A 13229-nucleotide genomic window follows, 5' to 3' on the forward strand; every position below is an offset into this window, starting at 1 on the left:
CAGTAGGGAATCTGAATGTCCAATACACATGAAAGATGCTTGGCTTCACTGTTAATTAAGGAAGGAAATGCTAATTAAAGTGGCTATCAGAGACATTTCCCATCTTCAAATTGATGAAAATCATTGGCAAGGATATAGAGCAGTATGAACACTTATCTACTACCAGTAGAGTGGACATAAATAATTTGGAAAGCTATTCGTTAATATTTAGTAAGGTTTAAAAACAGGAATATCCAGCAATTTCACTCCTAAGAAACATTTGTAAAAAAGTCATATACAAGAATACACATTACAGCATTGTTTATGATGACAAAAATACTAAAGCGATCGAAACTACTAACAGGGGACTTCCCTGGTGGTACAGTGGTTAGGACTACACGCTTCCAATGCCGGGGGCCCAGGTTCAATCCCTGGTCCAGGAACTAGATCCTACATGCATGCCACAACTAAGAGTTTGCGTGCTACAACTAAGAGTTTGCATTGCCACAACTAAGGAGCCAGCAAGCCTCAACTAAGAATCCCGCCTGCCGCAACTAAGACCTGGCACAAACAAACAAATAAATATTTTTTAAAAATAAAAAAATAAACTAGTAACACAAGGATGGATAAAGTGTGTACATTATGCAGCAGAATATATGTATTTATTCAAAGTAAATGAATTTAAAACTACATATATAAAAATGGATACATTTCAACACAATATTGAATTTAAAAAGCAAGTTATAGAAGGATATATACAATACATATACCATTTATACAAAGTTATAATGTGCAAAACAGTGCTATGTGTTATTTAAGAATATATTCATTTATAGCAAAGGTAAAAAGGTATTCATAGGTAGAGTGAACTCTGAATTCAGTATAGTGATTACTTTTAGGGAATAAGGGGAAAGAAATAGAGGAGAGGAATATGCAGATATATGGAGAGCTTCAGCCATATCTAATGTCTTATTTCTTTTCAAAAATCAATCTGAATGACTTGTGGCAAAGTGTTAAGATTTGATCAAGCTCTGGATAGTCAGCCAGCTCATTATATTAGTCTTTGTAATTTATGTATGCTAAAATATTACTTGTGAGCAATTATTATTGTCCTGTAAGAATTTTAACAGTTTATTTTTATAAAGCTTTTTTAAAATTCTTATTAATTTCAGCATCGGTATCAAGTCCCATTGTTGCAGGTGGTTTGAGAAACCTACATGATAATAAAGTTTCTGGTTCGTTGTCTGGCAATTCTGCTAATCATCATGCTGATAATCCTAGACATGGCTCAAGTGACGACTACCTACACATGGTGCACAGGCTAAGTAGTGACGTATGTAATATATTAGTTGTCATTAAGGTAATAAAATAGTTCTAATATTTGTCTTATAACCTAGTATTTCAGTTCTGTAATTTGAAGGATATCTACCTTTTATTGAGGATTATACTGGGTCTGAGAATCTAGCTGTACCTGTAGAGCAGGGTTGATAAACTGGCCAATAGTCTGACCCATAAACTAAGACTGATTTTCACAGTTATAATAAAGAGTTTAAAAGAACAACAACAAAGAATGTTATGTGACAAACTGTATATGATCCATAAAGCCTGAAATATATACTATCTGTCCCATTACAGAAAAAGTTTGCCAACCTCTGGTCTAGAGGTTGAGGTCCTTAATGAAATATACTTCATTTTTAAATGTTTGCTCACACAGATGTCCTCTTAAATAATGAGCCTTTATTTATTAGTGCTTAGCTCTTTTTCCCTCTAAGACTTGTACAGAAATTTTTTCCCTGAAATTTAATGTTGCTTTAATGTTACTGAAATATTCCACATACTGGAAATCTGTCTTGTCATTGGTTTGGTGGTATTATCGCATAAGTTACATGTATTTAAGTTTAACAAAGATGACATTGGACTCTGCCCTCAAGACATTTACATTTACAGCCTGGTGGGATGTTCAGAGCTCCTTTGGTAGAAAATAGCAAACAAAAATGGAGCATACTAGTAATACCAGTTTTCTTATTCATTGCTATGCTTAGGCTGTTGATTCTTTTGGATACAATTTCAATTCTTCTAAGATATACCACGAAGAAAACAGGAAAGTGCAGAAGAATAATGCTTTTGAATACCAACACTTTACCTGTCAGTAATTTATGTCTTTTATTGGTTCTCTTTAAGATTTCTATAAAGCCTCTTCTATCATTCAAGATATAAATGTTATACTCTATTCCTAGGATGGAGATTCTTCAACAATGAGGAATGCTGCATCTTTTCCCTTGAGGTCTCCACAGCCAGTATGTTCCCCTGCTGGAAGTGATGGAACTCCAAAAGGTATCATTGTAACTAAAATTTCCTTAAATTTTTCACATTTCAAGTTGAGTAAAGAATTCAGACTTCTTAATGCAGTTACCAAAAATTATTCTCTATTGTTTTTCACTTATTGTAGAAAAAAATGAACCTGTACTTACTCATACTGTTTTCAGATATATACAGTATCATTCTTACTAATAATCCAGTGGTCTTTTCAAACCACAGTCTTTTTCATCTTTCTTAAATATTTGAAATTATTGATCAGCTTTCCCTAATCTTCACCCTCCCCCCCAAACTTATTTTATATTGAATCCACCTATTTTCCTCATCCTTTTTTCATTGATTTTTTTTTTCTTCATTAGCTCTTTTCTCTGCTCTATCGTTTCTCAAGATTTCTGTCATTAGATTTTTAATCTTCCATTGTACTTTTTTCCTTGGCTATTTTACTCAGTTTTGGTAATAGCGTTTGTTACTTTTATGAACAGGGCCCCCAAATCAATGTCTTTTGCTTCCAGTCCTGTCTCCCAAGTTGTAATTTTTCATTTCTGGACAAAACCTCCTCATATCTAGCTGGTATTTCAAATTCATGTTCAAAATTGTACTCACTGTTCTTTCTGCCATTCCTGTTTCTCTTAATGCTATTCCAAATCCTGAATTATCTTTAAAGTCTTCTCTTACTTCTTAGGTAGTCATTTATCAGAATCTGGCCTGTTCTATGTTAATTACTTCACTAGATCTCTTACACCTACTTTCATCTCTGCTTATTAAAATCGTATTAATTCTTCAAATTCTAAGTTAAATGGGTGATCTTCTATTGACCCTTCCCTGGTTTCCCCAAGCCGTTAGTTTCTGTTTTTTCTAATAACTTATCCTGTACTATCTTATGGACGTGAATTTTATTTTATCTTCAAATTCCCAAAGAACCTTGCGTGGTCTTCTGTGTATAATAGAGTCACAAAATTCTGAGTCCATGTTTGAACTATTTTTTAAAATACTTAAAACTAAGGTCTAATAATTGGAGTCATCCAAGTTTGTTGGAAGAGAATATTGTATCCACTTTAAAGAAGTAGCTTTTAATTAATTGCAATATAGCTGATAATAAATTTTATCTATCTGTGACAAATTCTAATTATAGCCGTCTAAAACATGGACTGGTCTGCCTCATTGTAAAGATTTTTTTTTCAGAGATTATGTTCCAACTCTTTGATCAGGGATATTCTTCATGAGGTGAAAGTTGAACTTTTATGAGCCATTCTAATTCAATAATTAGAACTATGAGCCATTCTAATTCTATAATTCTGTGAATTTCCAGACATAGAAGTAACCCAGCTTCTGAAAGAGAGAACAACTTCCAGAGTAACTCTATTTGTACTTTAGGTGTCAAAGTTAGGTACATATCTCACAAGTATTTTCAGAGTAAGAAATAATCAGAGTGCCAGGGAGGAATAACAGTGGGATAGCTGGTTGCTCTAGATAACCAGACCATTTTTCCTCTAACTGTTGAGGATGGATAGATGAGTGAATGGATGAATGGATTGTTAGGTGGATAGATAACTTTAGATAGAAAGAGAAGAAAACTTTAGGACAGTTAACCTCACGAACACATTAGTCATCAGAAGCCTCTATTTCTGTTCGTGAGGGGTTTTTCCAACTAGTTTTGAAGGTTGAATGCATCTTCAATTAGCCTAGTTTAATTTTTAGATAAATTGTTGGAATTTAAAGTTTGTTCTAAAATATATATAATGTGACATGTAAACTTTAAATAAAAAGGCAATATGACGTGTTATAATGTGTAAGATGTTATGGAAAACCCGAACGAACATTTTTTGGCCAACCATATATAAAGCACTTTTAGCTTGACTGATTTTTATAATTTCCTATGGGTTTTTTAAATTTTTATAATTAATTCAAAGAAATGTATATATTATTCAGATACAATTATACTTTTATTTCTGAAGCATATTGATGTAGTTCTTCCTCATTGACAACTTGTTAACTAGGAAAAATTTTCCCATTCGATTAGCTTACTTTTAACACTTCCTTATATTGTATAGTGTTTAATTTAATGGGATCTGGGCTGAAGATATTTTATTTGCTGGCCCTGCATATTTTTCTAATAAAAGGAGGATTAGCAAGCTGAAGAGAGTATGTGAATGATGTTAAGTGGAGGGAGAAAGAGAAGACCACATAAAGGTATAAATTAATACTTTACCACCAATTTTTTAAGTAAGTGAAGACTGATCATTGTAATTTTTCCCACTTCCTTTTTCTTATACCATTAAGTATTCCTGTGAGTGTACACCCTAGGATTATTTTTTTTATTTTTTTGTAATTTGACAGACTTATTTTTACTTTATACACATCAGTTTTCTTAGATAATAAGTGAGAGAATAGAGATTATCATACCCAAAATATTTGTGTTGCATCTTTAGAAATAGTGAAGTCTTTGCCATTTTCAAGCTAAGTATTTATATTTTTTACGTGAAAAAATAGAAATAATACTGGTCTGGAAGATGGAATACTCATATTTTAATTCAAACCTGGATCATCTGCCAGCAAGCAAAAAGACCATGGGGGACACATCTTTAGGCTTTCTTTTCATATTCTGTAAATAAGTAGCTTGGATGAGATAATTTAACATTTTTTCTAGTGGTACTGTATTGTCACTTATTTAATGTGTCTATCACATTGTCTGAAAATGTAAAACTAGCACAACTGTTCGTTCCTGTTGAATTGTTTTTCTAGGATCAAGACCACCTTTAATCCTACAGTCTCAGTCTCTACCTTGCTCATCACCTCGAGATGTTCCACCAGACATCTTGTTAGATTCTCCAGAAAGAAAACAAAAGAAGCAAAAGAAGATGAAATTAGGCAAGGATGAAAAAGACCAGAGTGAGAAAGCTGCAATGTATGATATCATTAGCTCTCCATCCAAGGACTCTACTAAACTTACATTAAGACTTTCTCGAGTAAGGTCTTCAGACATGGACCAGCAAGAGGATATGCTTTCTGGTATGGAAAATAGCAATGTTTCAGAAAATGATATTCCTTTTAATGTGCAGTACCCAGGACAGACTTCAAAAACACCCATTACTCCACAGGATGTAAACCGCCCACTAAATGCTGCTCAGTGTTTGTCGCAGCAAGAACAAACAGCATTCCTTCCAGCAAATCAAGTGCCTGTTTTACAGCAGAACACTTCAGTTGCTACAAAACAGCCCCAGACTTCTGTGGTACAGAATCAGCAACAGGTATCACAACAGGGACCTATATATGATGAAGTGGAATTGGATGCATTGGCTGAAATTGAGCGAATAGAGAGAGAATCGGCTATTGAAAGGGAGCGCTTTTCAAAAGAAGTTCAAGATAAAGGTAAAATAGTCTCATTACTACCACTTCATGCTCTTGGCAAATATTTAATTATAATGTCAAAAAAGTTTTTTAAAGTAACTCTTCTTTTTCTCATTATATTTTATAATTTTTAATGTTTCTCCTCAATTATGGTTTTATTACTAAAATGCTCGTCCCTCAGAAGTTAAAGCTTAATTTCATTTTTTATCTAAAACCACTATCTGAGATATGGTAATTCTATATAACACATCTGTCACCTATTATATACCAAGTGATTTTATCTGTGTTTGTCTACTAAAATGAACATAAGCATTTCTATATTACATGTGTTTTCCACAAGTTATGTTAATAGAATTTTGCATCTTTATCTTTTTTCTACCAAAACAAGGTTAACCACTATAGAATTATTTTGAATCATTACATTTACGAAAAGTTTGTATGTTTATTATGCGATTAGATTTTTCACTTAGTTTCTAATTCTGTCATCTCTTAATAAATGTGAGGTTTTTTTAAGTAAAAAAATTAGGAAAGAATTTTAATATGAAATAGCAAACTTTAAGAATCAGGGATCTTTTGTTGGTGATTATGGTTAAGTGTTCTCTTTTGTCTGACTAGTGTATTAGGATGGGTTTTCAAGACACCTGTTCTATGAGTTTATGGGCTTTCTTTTTGTGCTTTATAAAAATTATAATCAAAGTAAGTTTTGTTAATTTCTTGATTATTTGGTGAACATTGTGTATAAAATCTCTTAAATTTTTAGAGAGACTAATGAATCAGTGGTTGAAATTAGTAATTTATGAATTTGATGTCTCTACAGTAGACGCATATACATATTTGAACATTCAAACCAAAGAATACTTTAATATTTAATTTTATAGTTAACTATTCTAGATTAATTTATAGTTCTTAGAGTTTCTATTTGGTCATTATAAAACAAAACTTCTTGATGTTGACTAGAGCTTATTTTTATCTATGATCTTGTTCATTATGTGACAGGATCATTTCTAGATAATTGTGTTCCTCTGCTGAGAAACATGCTGAAGATTCATACTATGTTTCCTGTCTATCATTTGTCTCTTTTTAATGTTACTGGAAAAACAGACTGTATTTGGTAATTGTTGTATTACAGTGTTTGCTAAGTGCGTAAATCACGGGTAGATGCAAATAAAGAGATTGCTAGAAATCTTCATTTTATTGGCTAGGGAACTGGTGGTGTTTTTTTGTTTTGTTTTTAACTAGCAAATCATGGACATTAAAGATGAAATAAAGTGTTGCTTGCCCTTTTTCTCTTTGCTTAGTAGTGTGGGATTTAGGAAATAACTCTATGTGTTCCAATATATATCTCTTCCTCTAACCTCTTATAAAAGTATACGCATGTCAAATGAAGAGAGCAATATTATTCAGCTGCTCTCAATAATATTAACCTTTCCAAAATTCCTGAGTCCTGTGACAGTTTTGCAGAAAACATATACAATTGTAATTTCTTGACCAAGAAATATTAGTTGCCTTGAGAACTGAACTTTTGCATGACGTTTTAATCTGTGTTTTGGAAAATTATATTCTTTAAAAGGAGTATAATCTTTTTTTAATGACCTGATTGTTGGTAGGAATGAAAGCAGAGGAAATGGTGAACTTTTTTTCTTACTTTTTTGAACTTTTACTCTGTCATATTTGTTAAAACCAAAGATTTTACTTATAAAAACTGAATGGAAATAAGGATAGTAAATAATGCTAATTGCATGTTAGCAAACTTATTTTAGACTACTAACTTTTCTTTGGGAGATTAAAACAAAATCGACAAACAGCATCATACTGTTCTTCCTGACACTTGTTATGTATATTTTAATTTTAATTACCAGTTTTCTCTGTAATCTCTGATGGTGTGACTATAACAAAGATAATTGAAAAGTTGAGTGAGCAAAGTTGACTTACAATTTTGAAACAATGTAATTTGACTTACAGAGGTATCTGGTTCTATGAAGATTTAAGGGAAAAGATGAACTATCTGATTTTCAGTTTGATTTAGATGGTTTTTCCAAATTGGTTATGCTGATTTGGCCGACCTCATATTAGTGCTGTCATCTCTAAATTGCCTTCTGACAGCTTTATTTGAAAGCCTTTGGAATTTTAGGTACCAGCTGACATTTGTATCTTGTCATTTTGTATTCAACTTCTGCATTGTATGATGAGATAGTGTTTTATATATAAGCAGTTATCTTGAGATTTTGGAAAGATTAAAGGGTTGGTATGTTGCTCTAAGTTTGTAGGTGAGGTCATAAATAAAAGTAAAGTTTTCTGAAGTGGTAGTCTTACAGTCGGCCCTTGAGAGACGAAATACTTCTTTGAAATGAATTTATCACTAGTTACCACTACATTTTAGAACTACTGTATATTGTAAAATTGATATTTACTGTATTCTAAAGTTTGACACTGAGTACTTTTTTATAACTATTTTATTGCTGGTAGCAAGGAGCAAACAAGACTACTTGTGTGGTATACATGGTTTTACTGAGTGCTCTGCTCTAGTTTCTGAGCTTGTTTCCCATTATATTCATTTGTTACGAATGAATGAAGCGTTCCCCTCAATAGACCATAAATCAAAAACCTGTACCTTGTAAATAGATTAGAAAGTTTGGCAAACATGGTTGTTTGATAACTATGGAATTCAGGAAAAGAGATAGAATACTCTTAGAAATATTTTACACAGGCTGTGGTATAACCTAATACACCTCTGTTGCACACACAGAAGACACTTTTCTGGCTGCTAGATATTTATGTTCCTTTGGCCTGTTCTCTCTTCTTTGGAGAGATTTATATACACTGATAGGTTAATTCTGTGCAACCTAATATTTTATAATATTCCTGAAGGACCTTCTTCTCAGTCTTTTGCTCAAACTTTTAACATCTGTAATTACATAAATTAATTTCAAAAGGCTCTTTTTCTTTGCTTCTGGGATGAGCTGTCATAGACATTAATATCTCCATGTGCTGAAAATTCCTGCTTTCTCTTGTTTAAGAGGGGGTTTCTTTGTTCATCTTTGCCTGTTTCATCTTTTCCCAAGGTCCACTTTCCATGTTAGCAAGTATAAGGAATGGTCTAGCTTCACTAATGTTTTTTATGATGTTAAAATATTCTTGCACTGTAACCCTGATTAGAAGTAAATTATTATCTATTGTCATTTGGAATAAGAGACTGGGATTTGGGACAGGAATAGGACAATTAGTCACTTAGCCTGTACTGTGGTTTAGGTATGGGACTTTTTCATTTTTTAAAATTGGCTATTGTGTGTACAGTTGTTCTGCTTTTTGCTTTAAGTGTTTTCATTTATCACTTGTAGATTTAGGCAAGTGATATAGTTTGTTTCGTACAAGCACAATTGAGTTCACAATTTCTTTAAGGGCCAGATATTATTTTCAAAATACCAGTATCAAGATGACAAGTGTTGTTGGTCTTAAAATTATATCTTTTTGTATGCATTTTCTTCAGGAACACCTGTATTTTGATAGCTAATTTTATGGCTCCCAGTGCTTTAGAGGGCTTACAGGTAATAGTGTCCCAAATATTAAAATTATTCTTCATAGAGATGGCTTTCCATCATTAGGTGAAGATTATTATATAATGAAGACTGATAACAAAAGTGAATAGACAAAAGTGGCCTGTGCTGATTCAGAGCCACTTTACAGGAATAAGTTCGTGGTGGAACTGAATCAGATGAAGTGAATCAGAACCTGCATGCTCTTAACGTATCCAGGAGTTCTTGCAGCAGTAATGTAATTTTTCCAGGTTTTACAGAACAGGTGTAGTACCTTTCAATAGTTGAAAAATTTGAACTTTGTATTTAGCAATATTTTATGCATAGTAGAGAAAATTATAAGATCTTCCCCAATCTTCATACACCACTCATGTGCAAATGCTTTTCATGTTTTTATTATAAATAATCATAGTATCTATAAAGATAACTAAATCGAACATGATAATTTCTTTGAAATTAAACACTTTGCTAAATTTCCATTTTAATAATGAAAGATAAATTAGAATGAGGTTAATGATCTATTAATTATTAAGTATTTTGTAATCTTTTAAAATTTAGCCTTCAAGTTATTTTAATGTTCTTCTGAAAGACAGATTGTTCATATTTATAGGATGAGCCACAGATCTCTTAAGAGAGATCTTCAGATGCCTGAGATCTATGTTATTAATAGTTCTTAAGTATGCTTAGGTTACCATTTTAATGCCTTTCATGAAGCATATTTCATTGAAAAATATAAAAATCTTAGATTAGATTATACTATTTAAATTTCTAGATCCTTAAAATTTTTTTCTAAATGCTTATCATAGAAGTTTAAGGGATAAGTATAAGGTTACAAGCATCCTGTTTTTGAGGTAATAATTATTTGGTGTGCCCATTGGCAAGATATAAAGATGATTTTGTGTGGCAGAACATTCAAAAGCAAAATTCTATAAATTAGTATTCTAAGTGCTTTTTTCTTAGGTATTGATGCAGAAAGCTTCATATAAGTTCTTACCAGGTTAGTTTTAACTAGGGAAAACAGTTTAATGATAATATACTTTATTATTATCATCGTGTAGTTATTTCGCAAGTGGAGTATATGTGATGATAGATTTGACTTCTGAATTACTGAAAAAGCAGAATGGCTTAGTTCTTCAAAAAATTACTGGCAAATATCTGAAGTAAATTTTAGTAATATTTGATTAGATTGTAAGCTGTAAGGGACTGCTACTTCTCACTTTCAAAACAAAATGATGAAACTTTGGTGTATAAAAGCATCATTACTATTAAAAACATTTTTTTCAGAACTTGGTTCCCTAATATTAAGGGGCTGTTTTTAGTGGTCATTTTGACTTTTCACCTTGTGATCTTTTCCTTAAGTGATACTGTATCACATTAATGAATAGTATAAGAGAATCTAAAGATTCTCCTGAATAATAAAAAAGATTAAAAATAACTTTTAAAACAGCCAGGCAATTCAGCAAGTATCATTAAAGCAGGCAAAGTCTCAGGGTGCTATAGTGTTATAGTTATATATCATGTTATGATTCCCAAGACCTAATTGGAAATTCAATTTATAGAATTGGAAATTCAGTTTATAGAAAATGACCTAGGAGCCTCTTGAGTCAAGTGGAATCATGCACAGAAATACATAGCTGTTAAAAATACCATGACATTTTATTATAGTGGTAGATTTGTGTTTGTGTGTATTTTTGTCTTTAAATTGCACATAAATACTGTAAATAATTTCTTCTTAAGCCAGTATATAGACCCCTAGAACTTTATGTTGAAGAGCTGAAGCATTTTTCTTCAGTTGAAGTTGCTTAAGAAAGATAGCATTTATCTAAAAAGTTCTTATTATAATGCTTCTCATTTTTATAATTATGTTTCCTTGTCTAAAGATACTTCTAACTGTGTGTTAGCTTTTAAATTCCATTTGTGCTGTTGACACCTTGAAGAATTTGAATCCTGGATCAAAGGTTAATAACAAACTATTAAATTCTTTTTTTTTTCTTACTCTCCTCATTTACCTATTTTCCAGTGGCATGATTTCTATTTTCTTTTGAGTTTTATTCTTTTCCATACTTCTCTTACATGTGACAAAAGCACCCTGTTTTGTATGTTGGCAAATTTGGGGCTCTTTGTAGTTTTTATTCAGTTAGCAGTTTAAATGATCTTTATACTATACTTGTTAATATTTATTGAGGTACAGCAAGCATGAATATTTCCTCAAACATTGGTTTAAAAGTATTACGCCATTCGTGCCTACTATTTTATATATGTGTATTGACATTTGCATTCACCACATTTTTTAAAAATGTGACTTTAAAAAATAGTCAAAGTCCATATGGTTTTTAATAAGATAAGAATATATGTCTATTACTGATACTGAATATTTATCTTTGAATTTCAGATAAGCCTTTGAAAAAAAGAAAACAAGATTCTTACCCACAGGAGGCTGGGGGTGCTACAGGAGGTAATAGACCAGCTTCTCAGGAGACGGGTTCTACGGGAAATGGGTCAAGGCCAGCATTAATGGTTAGCATTGATCTTCATCAGGCAGGAAGAGTGGACTCTCAGGCCTCTGTAACTCAGGATTCAGACTCCATAAAAAAGCCTGAAGAAATCAAACAATGTAATGATGCACCTATTTCTGTTCTTCAGGAAGATATTATTGGAAATCTTAAATCTACACCAGAAAACCATCCTGAGACTCCTAAAAAAAAGTCTGATCCTGAGCTTTTAAAGAGTGAAGCGAAACAAAACGAAAGTAGATTGGCAGAGTCTAAACCAAATGAAAACAGATTGGTAGAGACAAAATCTAGTGAAAGTAAGATAGAAACTAAAATTGAGGTACAAACAGAAGAACCTAAACAGAATGAGAACAGAATGATCGAATCCAGACAAAATGAGAGCACCACAGCCGAGCCTAAACAGAATGAAAACAGAGTGTCTGACACAAAGTTAAATGACAACAAACAAAATAATGGCAGATCAGAAACAACAAAGTCAAGACCCGAAACCCCAAAGCAAAAGGGTGAAAACCGACCTGAAACTCCAAAACAAAAGAGTGATGGGCATCCTGAAACCCCAAAACAAAAGGGTGATGGACGGCCTGAAACTCCAAAGCAGAAAGGTGAGGGCCGACCTGAAACTCCAAAGCAAAAAACTGAAGGTCGGCCTGAAACACCAAAACATAGGCATGAAAATAGGAGGGATTCTGGAAAGCCATCAACAGAGAAAAAACCTGAAGTGTCTAAACATAAACAGGACATTAAATCTGATTCACCTCGGTTAAAATCAGAAAGAGCTGAAGCCTTAAAGCAGAGACCTGATGGGCGATCTATTTCTGAGTCACTAAGACGTGACCATGATAGTAAACAAAAGTCAGATGACAGGAGTGAATCTGAACGACATCGGGGGGATCAATCTAGGGTTCGAAGACCAGAAACATTGAGATCCTCTAGTAGAAATGAACATGGCATTAAATCTGATGGTTCAAAACCTGATAAAATAGAAAGAAAACACAGACATGAATCAGGGGACTCACGGGAAAGACCATCTTCTGGGGAGCAGAAAGCAAGACCTGACAGTCCTCGTGTTAAACAAGGAGATTCTAATAAATCAAGACCTGATAAGCCTGGTTTCAAATCACCAAATAGTAAAGATGACAAAAGGACAGAGGGTAACAAGAGTAAAGTAGACAGTAATAAAACACACCCTGACAATAAGGCAGAATTTCCAAGTTATTTGTTGGGGGGCAGGTCTGGTGCATTGAAAAATTTTGTCATTCCAAAAATCAAGAGGGATAAAGATGGCAATATTACTCAGGAGACAAAGAAAATGGAAATGAAAGGAGAGCAGAAAGACAAAGTAGAAAAAATGGGATTAGTTGAAGATCTAAATAAAGGAGCTAAGCCTGTAGTAGTCCTGCAAAAACTGTCTTTGGATGATGTTCAGAAACTTATTAAAGATAGAGAGGATAAATCAAGAAGTTCCCTTAAACCTATCAAGAATAAACCATCAAAGTCAAATAAAGGTAAGAATACTTACTCTGATGTCATCTGTGTTCTA

At 32.7% G+C, this 13229-nt stretch overlaps 1 protein-coding gene across 4 annotated transcripts in view; it reads left to right on the forward strand.

Annotated features, from left to right (window-relative positions):
- NIPBL (NIPBL cohesin loading factor) overlaps positions 1-13229 on the forward strand; it is a 193268-nt gene that overhangs the window by 89337 nt on the left and 90702 nt on the right. For 3 of the 4 annotated variants that reach the window (XM_079916587.1, XM_079916586.1, XM_079916588.1), the window contains 4 exons: positions 1152-1312; positions 2217-2313; positions 5038-5664; positions 11569-13194. In XM_079916587.1, coding sequence (XP_079772713.1) covers positions 1152-1312; positions 2217-2313; positions 5038-5664; positions 11569-13194 — 2511 coding nt within the window. The other variant, XM_079916589.1, reaches the window with a different exon arrangement.

Source organism: Stenella coeruleoalba (assembly GCF_951394435.1).
Source record: "Stenella coeruleoalba genome assembly, chromosome: 3".
Classification (NCBI taxonomy): domain Eukaryota; kingdom Metazoa; phylum Chordata; class Mammalia; order Artiodactyla; family Delphinidae; genus Stenella; species Stenella coeruleoalba.